This window comes from Sapajus apella, unplaced genomic scaffold (assembly GCF_009761245.1).
Source record: "Sapajus apella isolate SASKATOON/1434 unplaced genomic scaffold, GSC_monkey_1.0 scaffold62, whole genome shotgun sequence".
Taxonomy (NCBI): Eukaryota; Metazoa; Chordata; class Mammalia; order Primates; family Cebidae; genus Sapajus; species Sapajus apella.
This window is the reverse complement of record NW_022437002.1, coordinates 20,276,355-20,294,592: the sequence shown is the minus strand read 5'-3', so window position 1 is coordinate 20,294,592 and position 18,238 is coordinate 20,276,355. Positions and strand designations below refer to the sequence as shown.

The 18,238-nt window shown below is 38.7% G+C and overlaps 1 protein-coding gene across 5 annotated transcripts in view; it reads left to right on the top strand.

The window, feature by feature from the left end:
• SPATA6 (spermatogenesis associated 6) overlaps positions 1-18,238 on the top strand; it is a 158,457-nt gene that overhangs the window by 37,664 nt on the left and 102,555 nt on the right. For 4 of the 5 annotated variants that reach the window (XM_032247523.1, XM_032247521.1, XM_032247520.1 and 1 more), the window contains exons 4-5: positions 13,358-13,399; positions 14,981-15,105. In XM_032247523.1, the coding sequence (XP_032103414.1) occupies positions 13,358-13,399; positions 14,981-15,105 (167 nt within the window). Of the gene's footprint in view, positions 1-13,357; positions 13,400-14,964; positions 15,106-18,238 lie in introns of those variants that run through there. The other variant, XM_032247524.1, reaches the window with a different exon arrangement.

Sequence of the window (18,238 nt, the reverse complement as noted above, 5' to 3'; positions counted from 1 at the left end):
AGGTTTGGCTTGTGGGGAGGTGGAAATGGTTAATGGGTATAAAAAATATAAAAAGAATGAATAAGACCTGCTTTTTGATAGCACAATAGGGTGACTATAGTCAATAATACCTTAATCGTATATTTTTCAGTAATTTAAAGAATATAATTGGCTTGTTTGTAACTCAAAGGATAAATGCTTGAGGGGATGGATACCCCATTCTTCATGATGTGCTTATTTTACATTGCTGCCTGTTTTAAAACATCTCACATACCCTGTAAATACATACATGTACTATGTATGTACCTACAAAATTTAGAAAAATAATTAAAGCTGGGTACAGTGGCTTATGCCTGTAATCCCAGCACTTTGGAAGGCCGAGGCAGGCAGATCACCTGAGGTTAGGAGTTTGAGACCAGCCTGGCCAACATGGTGGAAACTTCATCCTTACTAAATTAAAAATTAACCAGGCGTGGTGGCAGACCCCTGTAATTCCAGCTACTTGGGAGGCTGAGACAGGAGAATCGCTTGGATTTGGGAGGTGGAGGTTGCAGTGAGCTGAGATTCTGCCATTGCACTCCAGCCTGTGTGACAGAGTGAGACTCCATCTCTAAATAAATAAATAAATAAATTAAATAAATAAATAAAAGTTCCATTCCACCCCTACCAGTCAATACCTCTTCCTAGGATAGTCATTTTTCTGACTTTTTATCAGCATTGATTAATTTTATTCTTGGACTTCATATAAATGAAATAATATAATATGTATTTATTTGAATATGTTATTTTACTTTTTTTATTAACTTAGTGTCTGTTAGAGTTATCTATGTTGTTGTGTCTCAGTAGTTCATTCTTCTTTATTGCTGTTTAGTATCACATTGTATGGATATACTACAATTCATTTTTCTATTGATGACAATTGTTTTAAATTTTGGATTATCAAGAATAAAACTACTGTGAGCATTCTCTTAAGTATCTTTTGGTAAATAGATATACTTAGTTCTTTTGGTATATTCTTATGGGGGAAATTTCTGAATCATAGGGTAGATGTATACCTATTTTTAGTTGACACTGCTGAACACTTTCCCAAAATTAACTGTACCATTTATGGTTAATTTTGAGTATGTGACATCGAATGTGAAAAATTGTAAAGATAATTGAAGGCGTAGTATCTTGTTCTCTTTTTACAGATAGGCTTTATGTTTCCTTTTTATTTGTTTATAGTAGTTTGCTAGTAGTACTAGCAACCCTAGATGATATCAGTCTAATGTCAGAGAGTGAGATGATTTGAAGCTGTATTTCAGTCCTTATAAAGACCAGGTTCTTCTGAGTTCATCCTTATTCCTACGATCCTGTCTTTTGGGGGCCCTATCCAAAGTGGAGAGACTTTATGAAGGCTTCCTCTTCTTGGTAGACCCTGCACTCATGTTTTGCTTCTGGCCTGTGAGACCATAAAAATCTCAGCTCAGCTTTTCCAGTCTTTCATTTCTCTTTTCCAGAATTGGCAGATGCTCTTAGGGAGAAAGCAGCTCCAGTGTCTGGCTCATCTCCCTGGCTTTGCCTTCTCCCAGATCTTGGCTTTGTTGTTAGTCACTGCCTTATTAGCTTCTCTGTGAATACAGGCAGATTTAAAAACATAATTTGTCCAGATTTTCCTAGTCTTTTTAGAATGATTGGTCCATACTGTGTAAATTGTCATTATAGAAGCAGAAATCTGTTTCTTATTAATATATTTTCTGCTCTCATCCTTACTCTCTATACTCTCCCATCCTCCTTTCCCCTCAATATGCCTGTTTCATTATTCCAGATCTCTATTATTATTATTATTTTTTTTTTGAGACGGAGTTTTGCTCTTGTTGCCCAGGCTGGAGTGCAATGGCGTGATCTCGGCTCACCGCAACCTCCGCCTCCTGGGTTCAGGCAATTCTCCTGGCTCAGCCTTCTGAGTAGCTGGGATTACAGGCATGCGCCACCATGCCCAGCTGATTTTTTGTATTTTTAGTAGAGACGGGGTTTCACTATGTTGACCAGGATGGTCTCGATCTCTTGACCTCGTGATCCACCCGCCTCGGCCTCCCAAAGTGCTGGGATTACAGGCGTGAGTCACCGCGCCCGGCTCAGATCTCTATTATTATACTGATAATGCATTGTTAAATATTCCAGCTTTCTATGATTCATATTCTTTCCATTTGATTCACACACATTCATATTCCTGCATGTTTATTTTTCTAGATGAACTTAGAATCATTTTTAAAGGTCTATGATAAATTTCTTTGAGCTTTAATTTTATTTTGGGAGAATTGCCCTTTTTAAATTTTCCATTCTTCCCATCCAGATATGTGATATTTATTGATTTATTTTAGCTTGTTTTCTTTCAGCCTATTATTACTAATGTTTTGGGGGCTGTGTATATGTGTATGTGTATACTTGCTGCACATTTCTGACGGTATTTATTTTTAACTATTGTATTTTTCTTGTTGCTCTTGAGAACAAGACCCTTCACCCAATTTTTCCCTTTTTTCTTTTCTTTTTTTAAGGGAAGGTGGGGTGGATATATAGTAAAGTGACAAAAATATCTTTATCTTATATTCAGTCATTCTACTGTACTTTATTATGTCTTAAATCTTCACAGTCTATTTCAGGTATTTATTTATGATTGGCTTAATGATCTTAAAAATATTATTAGTTTGAATTATAACCTTAACATGTGACTTATAATACTACTGCTTCTTGGAATTTATTGACTTTTCCCCTGAGCATATAGCATACAGATCAAATATAACATGGCTGCCTAAAAAGATTGTTCTTTTGGTGTTGGTTACATTGAAACTTTATTTTTTTTAAAGTTTTATTTTATTTTTAATTGACATAATTGTGCATACATATAGGGCATAATATGAATTTTAATACATTTATATATTGTGTAATGATCAAATTACAGTAATTAGCATATTTAGCACCAGAAACATTTATTGTTTCTTTGTGCTGAGACTATTCAGAGTCCTTTCTTCTATTTTGAAATATACCATACATTGTTGATAACTATAATCCCCCTACTGTGCAGTGGATCACCAGCATTAGTTCATCCTATCTAACTGTAACTTTGTACCCATTAATCAATCTTTCTCATCCCCTCTCCCTCTTGCCCTACCCAGCCTCTGGTAATTATTTTTCTGCTGTCTATTTTTGTTAGATCATATATTTTTTTTAAACAATGGCTTCACCTATGAGTGAAAGAATTCAGTATTTTGTCTTTCTGTATTGTGCTTCTTTCACTTCACATAATTTCCTTTAGGTTTATCCATGTTATTGCAAACGATAAGATATCATTCTTTTTCATGGCTAAATCGTATTCTCCTGTGACACTTTATTTCTACATCTTATTTTACCTTATTTATTTCATTATATCAAATGTCACATCAAAGCTAATATGTAGGGGTTTCTTAATAAGCGTCCATTACTGGGTCAATGCTGCAACTTGTTTCCCTGGCTATTATACTAGGTTAGTTTGGTGTTGCTGATTATTTAGGAAAAAACCAAACCATGTTTTTCTCTATTCTCTTTTTATCACCACAGTTATCAACACATAAGAAGACTTCTGTGACCAAAGTGGTAGGGATTCTCCCCACCACCAAGCAAGCAGTAAACTTCTTCAGCAGATATAAACTGGGTGTCCTCCAGTTTAATTTGACCCTATCTACCTGGAGATAGTGTCAGATCCCACAGATTGGGGAGTTTAGTCCCTCACATCCTCCAGCCCCTTCAGACACCAGTCCCAAGTCCCGGTGGGAGCTTCCACCTGACTGGCTTGAAGTTGGAGTTCCCATGAGCCCCTCTCCCCTTTGACTTTGACTAATTTGCTAGAGTAGCTTATGAAGCTCAGAGAAACACTTAAACCTATGTTTACCAGTTTATTATAAAGGCTACTACAAAGAATACAGATGAAGAGATACATAGCATGAGTTATAGTAGAAGGGGCATAGAGCTTCCATGCCCTCCATGGATGAGCCACCCTCCAGGAACCTCCACGTATTGGCTATTCAGAAACTGTCTTCTTGGTTTTTTATAGAGGCATCATTACATAGGCATGATTGTTTAAATCAGTGGCCGTTAGTGATCAACTCAACTCCCATCCCTCTCCCCTCCTGGAGATTGTTGGGGGGTGCTGCAAGTCCCAAATCTAATCATGCTTTTGTGTTTCCAGTGACCAGCCCATTCCTGAAGCTATCAGTCAACATTGGCATACAAAAAAACCAGTACTTTGGTGGGTGATGAAGACCAAATAACTATTTCATAGTATCAGATTGATAGATTCTCATGACTTTCAAATTGGTACTATCATAAATTACTTCTCAGTACTACCTTGTACTCTTTTTAATTCTTGGAAAATTAATTTAATTTCTATCATTGATACTCTAAACATACTCATTTTTAATATCAGGTGTCCCCTTGTTTAAACTATAGTATTCTTTTTTTTTTTTAATACTTTAAGTTCTGGGGTACATGTGCAGAACACGAAGGTTTCTTACATAGGTGTACATGTGCCATGATGATATGCAGCACCCATCAACCCGTCACCTACATTAGGTGTTTCTCCTAATGTTATTCCTTCTCTAGCTCCCCACCTCCTAACATGCCCTGATGTGTGATGTTCCTCTCCCTGTGTCCATGCATTCTCATTGTTCAACTCCCACTTATGAATGAGAACATGCGGTGTTTGGTTTTCAGTTCTTGTGTTTGCTGAGAATGATGGTTTCCAGCTTCATTTGTGTCCCTGCAAATGACATGAATTCATCCTTTTTTGTGGCTGCATAGTATTCTATGGTATATATGTGCCAAAGTTTCTTCATCCAGTCTATCATTGATGGGCATTTGGTTTGGTTCCAAGTCTTTGTTATTGTGAAAAATGCCGCAGTAAACATATGTGTGCATGTTTCTTTTTAGTAGAATGATTTATAATCCTTTGGGTATATACCCAGTAATGGGATTGCTGAGTCAAATGGTATTTCTAGTTCTAGATCCTTGAGGAATTGCCACACTGTCTTCCACAACAGTTAAACTAATTTACACCCTCACCAACAGTGTAAAAATGTTCCTATTTCTCTACATCCTCTCCAGCATCTTTTGTCTTCTGCCTTTTTAATTATCACCATTCTAACTGGCATGAGATGGTATCTCCATGTGGTTTTGATTTGCCTTTCTGTAATAACCAGTGACAACGAGCTTTTCTAAATATGTTTGTTGGCTGCATAAATGTCTTCTTTTGAGAAGTGTCTGTTTATATCCTTCACCCACTTTTTGATGGAGTGGTTGGCTTTTTTTCTTGTAAATTTAAGTTCTTTGTAGATTCTGGATCTTAGCCCTTTGTCAGTCACTCTGATGATAGTTTTTTTTTTTTTTTCTGTGCAGAAGCTCTTTAGTTTAATTAGATCCTATTCGTCTGTTTTGGCTTTTGTTGCCATTGCGTTTGGTGTTTTAGTCATGAAGTCTTTGCCCATGCCTATGTCCAGAATGGTATTGCCTAGGTTTTCTTCTAGGGTTTTTATGGTGTTAGGTCTTACATTTAAGTCTTTAATCCATCTTGAGTTAATTTTTGTATAAGGTAAGGAAGGGATCCAGGTTCAGCTTTCTGCATATGGCTAGCCAGTTTTCACAACACCATTTATTGAATAGGGAATCCTTTCCCTATTGCATGTTTTTGTCAGGTTTGTCAAAGATCAGATGGTTGTAGATGTGTAGTGTTATTACCGAGGCCTCTGTTCTGTTCCATTGGTCTATGTATCCATTTTGGTACCTGTAACATGCTGTTTTTGTTACTATAGCCTTGTAATATGGTTTGAAGTCAGGTAGCGTGATGCCTCCAGCATTGTTCTTTTTGCTTAGGATTGTCTTGGCTATGCGGGCTCTTTTTTGATTCCATATGAAATTTAAAATATTATTTTCCAATTCTGTGGAAAAGGTCAGTGGTAGCTTGATGGGGATAGCATTGAATCTATAAATTACTTTGGGCAATGTGGCCATTTTTGTGATATAGATTCTTTGTATCCATGAGCATGGAATGCTTTTCCATTTGTCCTCTCTTATTTTCTTGAGCAGTGGTTTGTAGTTCTCCCTGAAGAGGTCCTTCACATCCCTTGTAAGTTATATTCCTAAGTATTTTATTTTCTTTGTAGCAATTGTGAATGGGAGTTCACTCATGATTTGGCTCTCTGTCTGTCTGTTATTGGTATATAGGAATGCTCGTGATTTTTGCACAATGATTTTGTATTCTGAGACTTCGCTGAAGTTGCTTATCAGCTTAAGGAGATTTTGGGCTGAGACGATGGGGTCTGCTAAATATACAGCCATGTAATGTGCAAACAGAGACAATTTGACCTTGTCTTTTTTCCTAATTGAGTACCCTTTCTTTCTTTCTCTTACCTGATTGCCCTGGCCAGAACTTTCAATACTATGTTGAATAGGAGTGGTGAGAGGGGGCATCCTTGTTTTGTGCTGGTTTTCAAAGGGAATGCTTCCAGTTTTATGTCCATTCAATATGATATTGGCTGTGGGTTTGTCATAAATAGCTGTTACTGTTTTGAGATACGTTCTATAAATACCTAATTTATTGAGACTTTTTAGCATGAAGGGCTGTTTCAATCTTGTCAAAGGCCTTTTCTGCATCTATTGAGATAACCATGTTGTTTTTGTTATTGGTTCTGTTTATATGGTGGATTATGCTTGTTGACTTTTGAATGTTGAGCCAGCCTTGCATCCCAGGGATGGAGCCAACTTAATAGTGGAGGATAAGCTCTTCGATGTGCTGCTGGATTTGGTTTCCCAGTATTTTATTAAGGATTTTCTTCAGGGATAGATATTTCATCATTAATTTTCATCAGGGATACTGGCCTGAAATCTTTTTTTGTTGTGTCCCTGCCAGGTTTTGGTATCAGGAGGACGCTGGCTTCATAAAATGAGTTAGGACAGATTCTGTCTTTTTCTATTTTTGGAATAGTTTGGAATAGTTTCAGAAGGAATAATATCAGCTCCTTTTTGTACCTCTGGTAGAATTCGGCTGTGAGTCCATCTAGTCCTGGACTTTTTTTGGTTGGTAGGCTGTTATTTGTTGCCTCAGTTTTAGAACTTGTGATTGGCCTATTCAGGGATTCAACTTCTTCCTGGTTCAGTCTTGGGAGGGTATATGTGTCCAGGAATTTATCAGTTTCTTCTAGATTTTCTAGTTTATTTGCATAGTGGTGTTTATAGTATTCTTTGATGGTAGTTATTGTTTCTGTGGGATTGGTGGTGATATCCCCTTTATCATTTTTATCATGTCTATTTGGTTCTTCCTTTTATTTTTTTTCCATCTTTATTAGTCTGGCTAGTGTTCTATTTTGTTGATCTTTTCGAAAAACCAGCTCCTGGATTCATTGATTTTTTTGAAGGGTTTTTCGTGTCTCCATCTCCTTCAGTTCTGCTATGCTATTAGTTATTTCTTCTCTTCTGCTAGCTCTTGAATTTGTTTGCTCTTGGTTTTCTAGTTCTTTTAATTGTGATGCTAGGGTGGTGATTTTAGATTTTTCCTGCTTTCTCTTGTGGGCATTTAGTGCTATAAATTTCCCTCTACACACTGCTTTAAATGTGTCCCAGAGATTCTGTTACTTTGCGTCTTTGTTCTCATTGGTTTCAAAGAACATCTTTATTTCTGCCTTCATTTCATTATTTATCCAGTAGTCATTTAGGAGTATGTTGTTCAGTTTTCACATAGTTGTGCAGTTTTGAGTGAGTTACTTAATCCTGAGTTCTAATTTAATTTCACTGTGTTCTGAGAGACTGTTTGTTATGATTTCTGTTCTTTTGCATTTGTTGAGGAGCATTTTACTTCCAATTATGTGGTCATTTTAGAATAAGTGTGATGTGGTGCTGAGAAGAATGTATATTCTGTGGTATTGGGGTGGAGAGTTCTGTAGATGTCTATTACATTCACTTGGTCCAGATCTGAGTTCACATTCTGGATATTCTTGTTAATTTTCTGTCTTGTTGATCTGTCTAATATTGACAGCGGGATGTTAAAGTCTCCCACTATTATTGTGTGGGAGTCTAAGTCTCCTCGTAGCTGTTTAAGAACTTGCTTTATGTATCTGGTTACTCCTGTATTGGATGCATATATATTTATGATAGTTAGCTCTTCTTGTTGCATTCATCCCTTTAGTATTATGCAATGCCCTTGTCTCTTTTGATATTTGTTGGTTTAAATACTGTTTTATCAGAGACTGGGATTGTGACCCCTGCTTTTTTTTTTTTTTTCTTTCCATTTGCTTGGTAATCTTCCTCCATCTCTTTATTTTGAGCCTATGTGTGTCTTTGCATGTGAGATGTGTCTCGTAAATACATCACACCAATGGGTCTTAACTCTTTATTGAATTTGCCAGTCTGTGTCTTTTAATTGGGGCATTTAGCTCACTTACATTTGAGGTTAATATTTTTATGTGTGAATTAGATCCAGTCATTTTGATGCTAGCTGGTCGTTTTGATGCTAGCCCATTAGTTAATGCAGTCTCTTCATAGTGTTGATGGTCTTTACAATTTGGTGTGTTTCTGGAGTGAACATACAATTTGGTATGTTCCTTTACATCTTTAGTTCTTCCTTCAGGAGCTCTTGTAAGGCAGGCCTGGTGGTGACAAAATTTCCCAGCAGTTTTTTTTTCATAAAGGATTTTATTTCTCCTTTGCATACGAAGCTTAGTTTGGCAGGATATAAAATTCTGGGTTGACAATCCTTTTCTTTAAGGATGTTGAATATCGGCCCCCACTGTCTTCTGGCTTGTAGGGTTTCTGCTGAGAGATCCACTGTGAGTCTGATGGGCTTCCCTTTGTGGGTAACTTGACTTTTCTCCCTGGCTGTGTTTAGTATTTTTTCCTTCATTTCAACCCTGGTGAATCTGATGATTACATGTCTTGGTCTCCTTGAGGTGTATTTTTGTGCTGTTCTCTGTATTTCTTTAATTTGAACGTTGGCCTGCTTTGCTAGGTTGGGGAAATTCTGTATAACATCCTGAACAGTGTTTTCCAACTTAGTTTCATTCTTCTCATCACTTTCAGATACAATGACAAAATGTAGATTTGGTGTTTTCACATAATCCTCTGATTTTTGGAGGCTTTGTTCATTTCTTTTCACTCTTTTTTCTCTAATCTTGCCTTCTTTATTTCATTGAGTTGATCTTCAATCTCTGATATTCTTTCTTCCACTTGATCAATTCGACAGTTGAAACTTGTGTGTGCTTCACGAAGTTCTTGTGCCTTGTTTTTCAGCTCCATCAGGTTGTTTATGTTCTTCTCTATGCTGGTTATTCTAGTTATCATTTCATCTAACCTTTTTAAGGTTCTTAACTTCCTTGCATTGGGTTATAACGTGGTCCTTTAGCTTGGAGGAGTTTATTACCCACCGTTTGAAGCCTGCTTCTGTCAGTTTGTCAAACTGATTCTCTGTCCAGTTTTGTTCTCTTGCTGGTCAGGAGTTGTGATCCCTTGGAGGAGAAGAGGCATTCTGGTTTTTGGAATTTTCAGCCTTTTTGTGCTGGTTTCTTCCTATCTTTGTGGTTTTAACTACCTTTGGTTTTTGAAGTTGGTGACCTTTGGATAGGGTCTCTGAGTGGATTTCCTTCCTGTTGATGTTGAAACTATTTCTTTCTGTTCATTTTCCTTCTAACGGTCAGCCTCCTCTGCAGCTAGTCTGCTGGAGTTTGTTGGAGGTCCACTCCAGACCCTGCTTGCCTGGGAATTACCATCTGGGGTGGCAGAACAACAAAGATTGCTGCCTGTTCCTTCTCTGGTAGCTTCATCTCAGAAGGGTACCTGCCAGAAGCCAGCCAGAGCTCTCCCGTATGTGGTGTCTGTCAGTCCCTAGCTGGGAGGTGACACCTCCCAGCTAGGGACTGACAGACATGCTGGGAGGTGTCTCCTAGTCAGGGACTGACAGACACCTCAGGTGACAGACTGCCTCAAGGGGTTCCCTGATATCCGTGTACCCTGACTGGAACACACCATTCAGGCAGGGATGTTTAAGTCTGCCGTGTACCCACAACCACCCTTTTTCCCAGGTGCTCTGTTCTAGGAAGGTGGGGTCTTTATAAGCCTTGATGGGTTGCTGCCTTTTTTCAGGGATGCCCTGGTGAGCTAGGGTGGAGTCTAGTGACACGGTCTGCCTGCAGAGAGGCCTTGTTGAGATGCTGTGGGCTCCGTCCAGTCACTGTGTAAACTTCCCAGCCACTTTGTTTACACAGGTCATGTTAAAACCTACCTGACCCTCAGCAATGGTGAACGCCCCTCTCCCCACCAAGCGGGGATGTCCCAGGTCAAGTTCAGACTGCTGTGCTGACTGCGAGAATTTCAATCCAGTGGATTTTACCTTGCTGATCTTTGTGGGTATGGGACCCACCAAGGCAGATCACTTGGCTCCCTGGCTTCAGCCCCCTTTTTCAGGGGAGCGAGTGCTTCTATCTTGCTTATGTTCCAGGTGCCACTGGGGTATGAAAAAAAAAAAAAACTGCTGTGGCTAGCTTGGTATCTTATCAAATGGTTGCCCAGTTTTGTGCTGGAAACTTGGGGTGCTGGTATTGTAGGCACTGGATGGAATGTCCTGCTCTGTGGGTTGTGAATACCTTGGGAAAAGTGCAGTATCTGAGCCACAATGCCAGGAAGAGTGTGCCGGAGTGCCAGAGTGCTGGGAAAAGTCCCTAATGGCCTCCCTTGGCTAGGAGAAGGAGTTCCCTGGCCCCTTGCACTTCCCGTGTGAGACAACACCTTACCCTGCTTTGGCTCGCCCTCCTTGGGCCGCACCCACTGTCTAACCAGTCCTAATGAGATGAACCATATACCTCAGTTGGAAATGCAGAGATCATCTGCCTTCTGCATAGCTCTCACTGGGAGCTGTGCCCTGGAGCTGTTCCTATTCAACCATCTTGTCAGCAATCTCAGTGAAAAGAGATTGAGTGAAAGAACAGTTGTCAGTGGAGAGGGGTACCTGAAGTGGGCAGCTCGCTACTGAGAGTTTGGTAGTCCCAAAGTGTGGCTGAGTTCAGAGTTTTTATGGGCTCAGAATGGGGGACTGCATGCTGATTGTTTTGTGAGTATGCAAAAAAGGCCAAAACCAGGCACCACTGAAAGATGCATATCACAGTGCAAAAACCAATTATGGAAGGGCAGATATGTGGAAAATAGGTGAAGGGTTGGGATCCGTCAGAGGAAAGTACCAAATAGGAAGAGAGATTCTCAATCTAATCTGTGGATTTATGTAAGACTTGTAGTTGGTTTTCAGGTTTTAAACTGTGTTCCGTTTGAAGGTCAGGTTTCACTGGGGACCCTCCGCCGTCTGCCTTGGGATTTGTTTGCCTCCTGCTGCTATCACTATTCAGTGCTATGGTCAGGTCCTGAAGAGCATTTCCTCAGAGCTATCACTGACTCCCTTACTAGATTAGGTCTTGTTATTATACTCTCTCATAACAGTGTACAACACTGCCATTAACTGTTATCGTGTAATTATACATTTATTTGTATTTTTATTTCATTTAATGTTTGTCTTCTCAATGTAATTTTAGGTTCTTGAGGAAAAGGGCCAGGTCTATTTTTTTTTTTTCATCATTGTATCCCCAAGTTATGTTGTGAAGGGAGTTTACAGTATTTCTTCATAGATTAAATGTATAAGTAGAAGGTTAAATGACTGAGATTTCCATTGGATGAAAGAGGTGGAATTTAAAGTAATAAATTATGCCTTTTTCATGGGTCCTTGAAAGGTAGAAAGGGAATAACTTATTTTTATAAGTTAATTTGAAATATTTCAGTTATATTAAAAATATAAGGAGTTTTGTATTATATAGCCGACTCTTGAACAACATGTGTTTCAGTAGCATAAGCATAGGTTCACTAATATATGGAATTTTTTTTCAATAAGTGTATGGGAAACCTTTTTGGAGATTTATGACATTTGAAAAAACTCACAGATGAACTGTGTAACCTTATATTGCTGAAAAAAATTAAAAAGAAGTGTGTCATAAGTGCATAAAATATATGTAGATACTAGTTTATTTTATAATTTGCTGCCATAAAAATCTGTTGCAAAAACTTAAAATTAGGCCAGGTGTGGTGGCTCATGCCTGTAATGCCAGAATTTTGGGCAGCCAAGGTGGGAGGATTGCTTGAGCCCAAGAGTTCAAGTTCAACATGGTGAGACCCCCACTTCTACAAAAAAAAAAAAAATTAGCTGGGCATGGTGGTGCCTTCTTGTGGTTCCAGCTACTTGTCAGGTCGAAGTGGTAGGGTCACTTGAACCCAGAAGTTTCAGGCTGTGGTGAGCCATGTTCACACCAGTGCACTCCAGCCTGGGTAACAGAAGTGAGACCTTGTGTCAAAAACAAAACAAAACAAAACTTAAATTTATCAAAACTTTCATACACAAACACTGAGAAGACCATATATGGCACCATTCATAGTCAAGAGAAATGTAAACAAATGTAAAGACAGTACCGATCATAACTGCATAACATTAACTGTGGTACATGCTGCATGTACTACTGTAATGTGTTGTAGCCACCTCATGTTGCTATTGTGCGAGCTCAAGTGTTCTAAGTATTCACTTAAAACACCGTGTGACAGGAATCATCTCTGCATGAGTAGTTCCCTTCTCTAGTAAGTTTAACATCGTGGTAGAAAGTGATATCTTGTGGTTCTTGCTTATTTTTCATTATTTTAGGTGAAATACCTAAAACCTGGAATAACACGATGGGACCCATGGAAAGTTTCACTAGTTATGCTGGAAGTACTCTCAAGAAGCAGAGAAAAGTCATGACATTACAATAAAAGTTGAATTGCTTGATACGTACCATGGATAGAGGTCTACAACTGTGGTTGCATTCTATTTCAGATAGACAATTTATCTTGTGAGCAGATAACATAAACTTACTGTACAGTGCCATAAATGTATTTTCTCATTCTTAGGATTTCTTTAATAACATTTTCTTTTCTCTAGCTTACTTTATTGTAAGAATACTATATATAATACATAGCATAAAATATACATTAATTATGTTATTAGTAACGCTTCTGGTCAACAATAGGTTATTAGTTAAGAATTTGGGAAGTCAAAAATTAGACATGGATTTTTTGATGGCACAGGTGTTGGTGCCCCTAATGCTCAAGTTGTTCAAGAGTCAACTGTACCTTGCTGTACTCATCACTCTGCTTAAGAAATAGACATATTTATAAAAGTACACATTATATACTAATATATAAACATATATGTAGCCTACCTAGTGATTACTTTAGCTTTTAGACACTCGTGATAAATTATTTTTTTATTGTTACTAATTTGTTTATTTAAGACAATTTTTCTTTAAACTTTTAGATGATACAGCAGTGTTCGAGCTGATACAGTTAGTTCCACCAGGTAATATATACTGATTTAATATATATCATAAATTGATGTAATATATATAATATCACATATTATATATGATTATATTACTTTGTAAGGATATAATGTATTATATACTGATAAAGTAAATTGACTTGAGAACTCATTTCAGTGACATGTTTTTTAATTTTAAAATCTCATCTTTCCAGGCTGGGCATGGTGGCTCATGCCTGTAATCCCAGCACTTTAGGAGGCTGAGGCAGGCAGATCACCTGAGGTCAGGAGTCTGAGACCAGCCTGACCAACATGGTGAAACCTCATCTCTACTAAACATATAAAAATTAGCCAGGTGTGGTGATGGGTATCTGTAATCCCAACTACTTGGGGAGCTGAGGCAGGTGAATCGCTTGAACCCAGGAGGCAGAGATTGTAGTGAGCCAAGATCACACCATTGCACTCCAGCCAGTGTGACAGAGCAAAACTCTTTCTCCCAAAAAAAAAGAAAAAAAATCTCATCTTTCCTCCTCTTCCCAATTTAAGAACAATGTTGAGTTTCTATTGTTGATCTACTTTGTATAAAATCTTAATAGACCAAAATAATGTATACAGAAAGATTGTTTAAATGTCACTTTAATATATTATTCTAAAATTGAATAGTAATAATTGAACATGGAAAATAACTTATTCTAAAATATTTTGTGACAGTCATAAAAGTTGACTTTTTGTAATTTTTCTAAAACTATATTTTTACTGATAAAGTAGTTATTTATCATTGTTTTTGTGTGTTGCTTATTATTAATGAATGGAAGAGAATAAAATCATACTTATGTAGTAAATGTTACAGTTCCCTGGAGAAGGCAGAGTTAAAATATAGAGGCTAGTTCATTTCTGTTACTGATTTCTGTGATTATAGGTATCTATATTAATAAAATTTTTATTTTATGTGAAGAATAGAGTGTTGACTGGGTGTGATGGCTCATGCCTGTAATACCAGCACTTTGGGAGGCCAAGGTGGGTAGATCATGAGGTCAGGAGATTGAGACCATCCTGGCTAACATGGTGAAACCCCTACTAAAAACCCCTATTTTTAGTCTCTACTAAAAATATAAAAATTAGCTGGGTGTGGTGGCATGCACCTGTAGTCCCAGCTACTCGGGAGGCTGAGGCAGGAGAATTGCTTGAACCCAGTGGGGGTGGAGGTTGCAGTGAGCTGAGATTGTGCCATTGCACCGCAACCTGAGCAAAAAGGGCAAAACTCCATCTCAAAAAAAAAAAAAAAAGAAAAGAAAAAAAAATGTGGAGATGGTAATTGATATATAAATGTTAGACTTTATATTTTCAAAAGAACGTTTTTTTCCCCTAGGAAGTAAGTTTACATGACTATCTTCTGTTTCCAAAAGGGGAGGGGGGACTACTAATATGTAGTATGTTTCTGAAAAAGAAAAATGTGTTAATATTTTTAATATATCTTTAATTTTCCTTTCATAGAAAATAAATATGACCCAAACAGCTATTTCAATAAGGCATCAGGCAATAGATATATCATACTTGATGATTTTACTTCTAAATAGAATATTTTGTTATAATTTGAATCATAGGCTATCTTTCTTGTAGTGGGTGAAACACTGTCTACATATGACGAAAATACAAGAGATTTCATGTTTCCGGGTCCAAACCAAGTGTCTGGACACCATGATTCAAACCGCCAGGTTACCATGAGGAGGATTTCTGGCCTTCGAGTAAGTGCTTGAAATTTTCTGAATCAATTTTTGATGAAAATCATTGTCAGAAACCACCATGTAGCATTCAACATCTTAAATGTGAAGAACAAATTCAAAGTGTAATTTAGTTTAATTATTGTTTTGTAGTTTAAATCTTAATTGTTTTAGATTTCAATGTTACTTAAACATATAAAGGTATTACAGCAATGTGAAAACAGACTAATACGGTAAATTGGTTAAACATGTTGAAATCTAAATGAAAATAATTTAATAAAAGTCATGAATGTATCATTCAAAATTAAAAAAATTTTAATACACATTCTTCAGATCTCTGTCATCTCCTCCTTTCCCCTATCCCCATCCCATCCCTGTCTGTCTGTCTCTTTCTTCTCTTTATTTTTCTCTCTGAGGGGGAAAAAATATTTATCATTCTTTAGGATAACAAACATTTGAAAAGAAAATATTTGAAAAGATACTGAAACTCATTAGTATTCAGAGAAATCCAAATTAAAACAACCATATGATTTAATTTATATAGCTATAAGATTGGGACATTTTAATAAATCTGATAATATCAAAAGTGAAACAATTGGAATCTTTTATATGTTATTATACCATGTGATATGGTTAGGCTGTGTGTGCCCATCCAAATCTCATCTTGAATTCTAACCCCTGTAATCCTCCTGTATCAAGGGTGGGATCTGGTGGGAGGTGATTGGATCATGGGGGTGGTTTCCCCCATGCTTTTCTCATGATAGCAAGTGAGTTCTCACGAGATCTGATGGTTTTATGAGTGTTTGACATTTCCTGCTGCACACATATTTTTTCTCTTGCTTGCTGCCATGTAAGATGATATGCCTGATCCCCGTCAATCATGATTTTAAGTTTCCTGAGGCCTTCCCAGCCATGCAGAACTATGAGTCAGTTAAACCTCTTCCCTTGATAAATTACCCAGTCTCAGATATTTCTTTACAGCAACGTGACAATGGACTAATATGGTAAATTGGTACCACGATTGTGGAGCATTGCTATAAGATAACTGAGAATGTGGAAGTGAGTTTGAAACTGGGTAATGGGCAGATGGAGGAACAGTTTGGAAGGCTAAGAAGACAGGAAGATGTGGGAAAATTTGGAACTTCCTAGAGACTTGTCGAGTGGCTTTGACAAAAATGCTGTTAGTGATCTAGGCAATGAAGTCCAGATCAGGTTGTCCCTGCATGGAGATGGGGAATTTGTTGGGAACTGGAATAAGGATGACTCTTGCTATGCTTTAGCAAAGAGACTGGCAGCATTTTGCCTCTGCCTTAGAGATCCATGGAACGTTGAACTTGAGAGAGATGGTTTATGGTACCTGGTGGAAGAAATTTCTAAGCAGCAAAGAATTTAAGAGGTGACTTGGGTGCTGTTAAAGGCATTCAGTTTCAAAATAGAAATGGAACATAAAATTTGGAAAATTTGCAGCCTAACAATGTGATAGAAAAGAAAAACCCATACACCTAAAATTTCAGGTGCGAGTCATCACACCTGTAATCCCAGCACTTTGGGAGGCTGAGGCAGGTGGATCATCTGAGATCAGGAGTTTGAGACAAGCCTGGCCAACATGGTGAAACCCTGTCTCTACTAAAAATACAAAAAATTAGCTGGGCATGATGGCAGGCACCTATAATCCCAGCTACTCAGGAGACTGAGGCTGAGGTTCAGGCTGAGGCAGGAGAATTGCTTGAACCTGGGAGGCAGAGGTGGCAGTGAGCTGAGATGGTGGCAGTGAGCTGAGATGGTGCCATTGCACTCTAGCCTGGGGGAAGCCCATTTTCTGAGGAGGAATTCAAGCCAGCTGTAGAAGTTTGCATAGGTAACAAAGGAGTTTAATGTTAATCACCAAGACAATGGGGAAATGTCTCCAGGGCATATTCAGAGACCTCTGTGGCACCCCCTCCCATCACAGGCCCTGAGGCCTAGGAGGAAAAAGTGGTTTCCTGGAGCGGGGCCCGGGCATCCCCATGCTGTGTGCAGCCTAGGGACATGGTGCCCTGTGTCTCAGCCACTCCAGCCATGGCTGAAAGGGGCCAACATAGAGCTTGGCATCAGAGGGTGCAAGCCTCAAGCCTTGGCAGCTTCCACATGGTGTCGAGCAAGTGAGTACACAGAAACTAAGAATTGAGGTTTTGGAACTTCCACCTAGATTTCAGAAGATGTTTGGAAACGCCTGGATACCCAGGCAGAAGTTTGCTGCGGGGGCGGGGCACTCATGGAGAACCTCTGCTAGGGCAGTATGGAGGGGAAATATGGGATCAAAGACTACACACAGAGTCCCTACTGGAGCACTGCCTAGTGGAGCTGTGAGAAAAGGGCCCCTGTCCTCCAGACCCCAGGGTTGTAGATCCACTGACAGCTTGCACCCTGCACCTGGAAAGGCCACAGACACTCAGTGTCAACCAGTGAAGGCAGCCAGTAGGGAGGCTGTACCCTGCAAAGCCACATGAGCGGAGCTGCCCAAGACCATGGGAACTCCCCTCTTGTATCAGTGTGACCTGGATGTGAGATACGGAGTCAAAGGAGATCATTTTGGAGCTTTAAGGTTTGATTGCCTCGCTGGATTTTGAACTTGCATGGGTACTGTAGCCCTTTTGTTTTGGCCAATTTCTCCCATTTGGAATTGTTGTATTTACTCAATGCTTATACCCCCATTTTATCTAGGAAGTAACTAACTTGCTTTTGATTTTACAGGCTCATAAGCAGAAGGGACTTTCCTTGTCTCAAGACTTTGGACTGTGGACTTTTGAGTTAATGCTAAAATGAGTTAAGACTTTGGGGGGCTGTTGGGAAGGCGTGATTGGTTTTGAACTGTGAAGATATGAGATTTAGGATGATTCAGGGATGGAAGGATGTGGTATGGCCCTGTGTCCCTACCCAGATCTCCTCTTGCAGCTCCCGTAATTCTTATATGTTGTGGGAAGGACCTGGTGGGAGATCATTGAATCATGGGGATGGATCTTTCCCATGCTGTTCATGATAGTGAATGGGTCTCATGAGATCAGATGGTTTTAAAAACAGGAGTTTCTCTGCATAAGCCTTCTCTTTGTCTGACGCCATCCATGTAAGATGTGACTTGCTCCTTCCCTACCTTCTATCATGATTGTGAGGCCTCCCC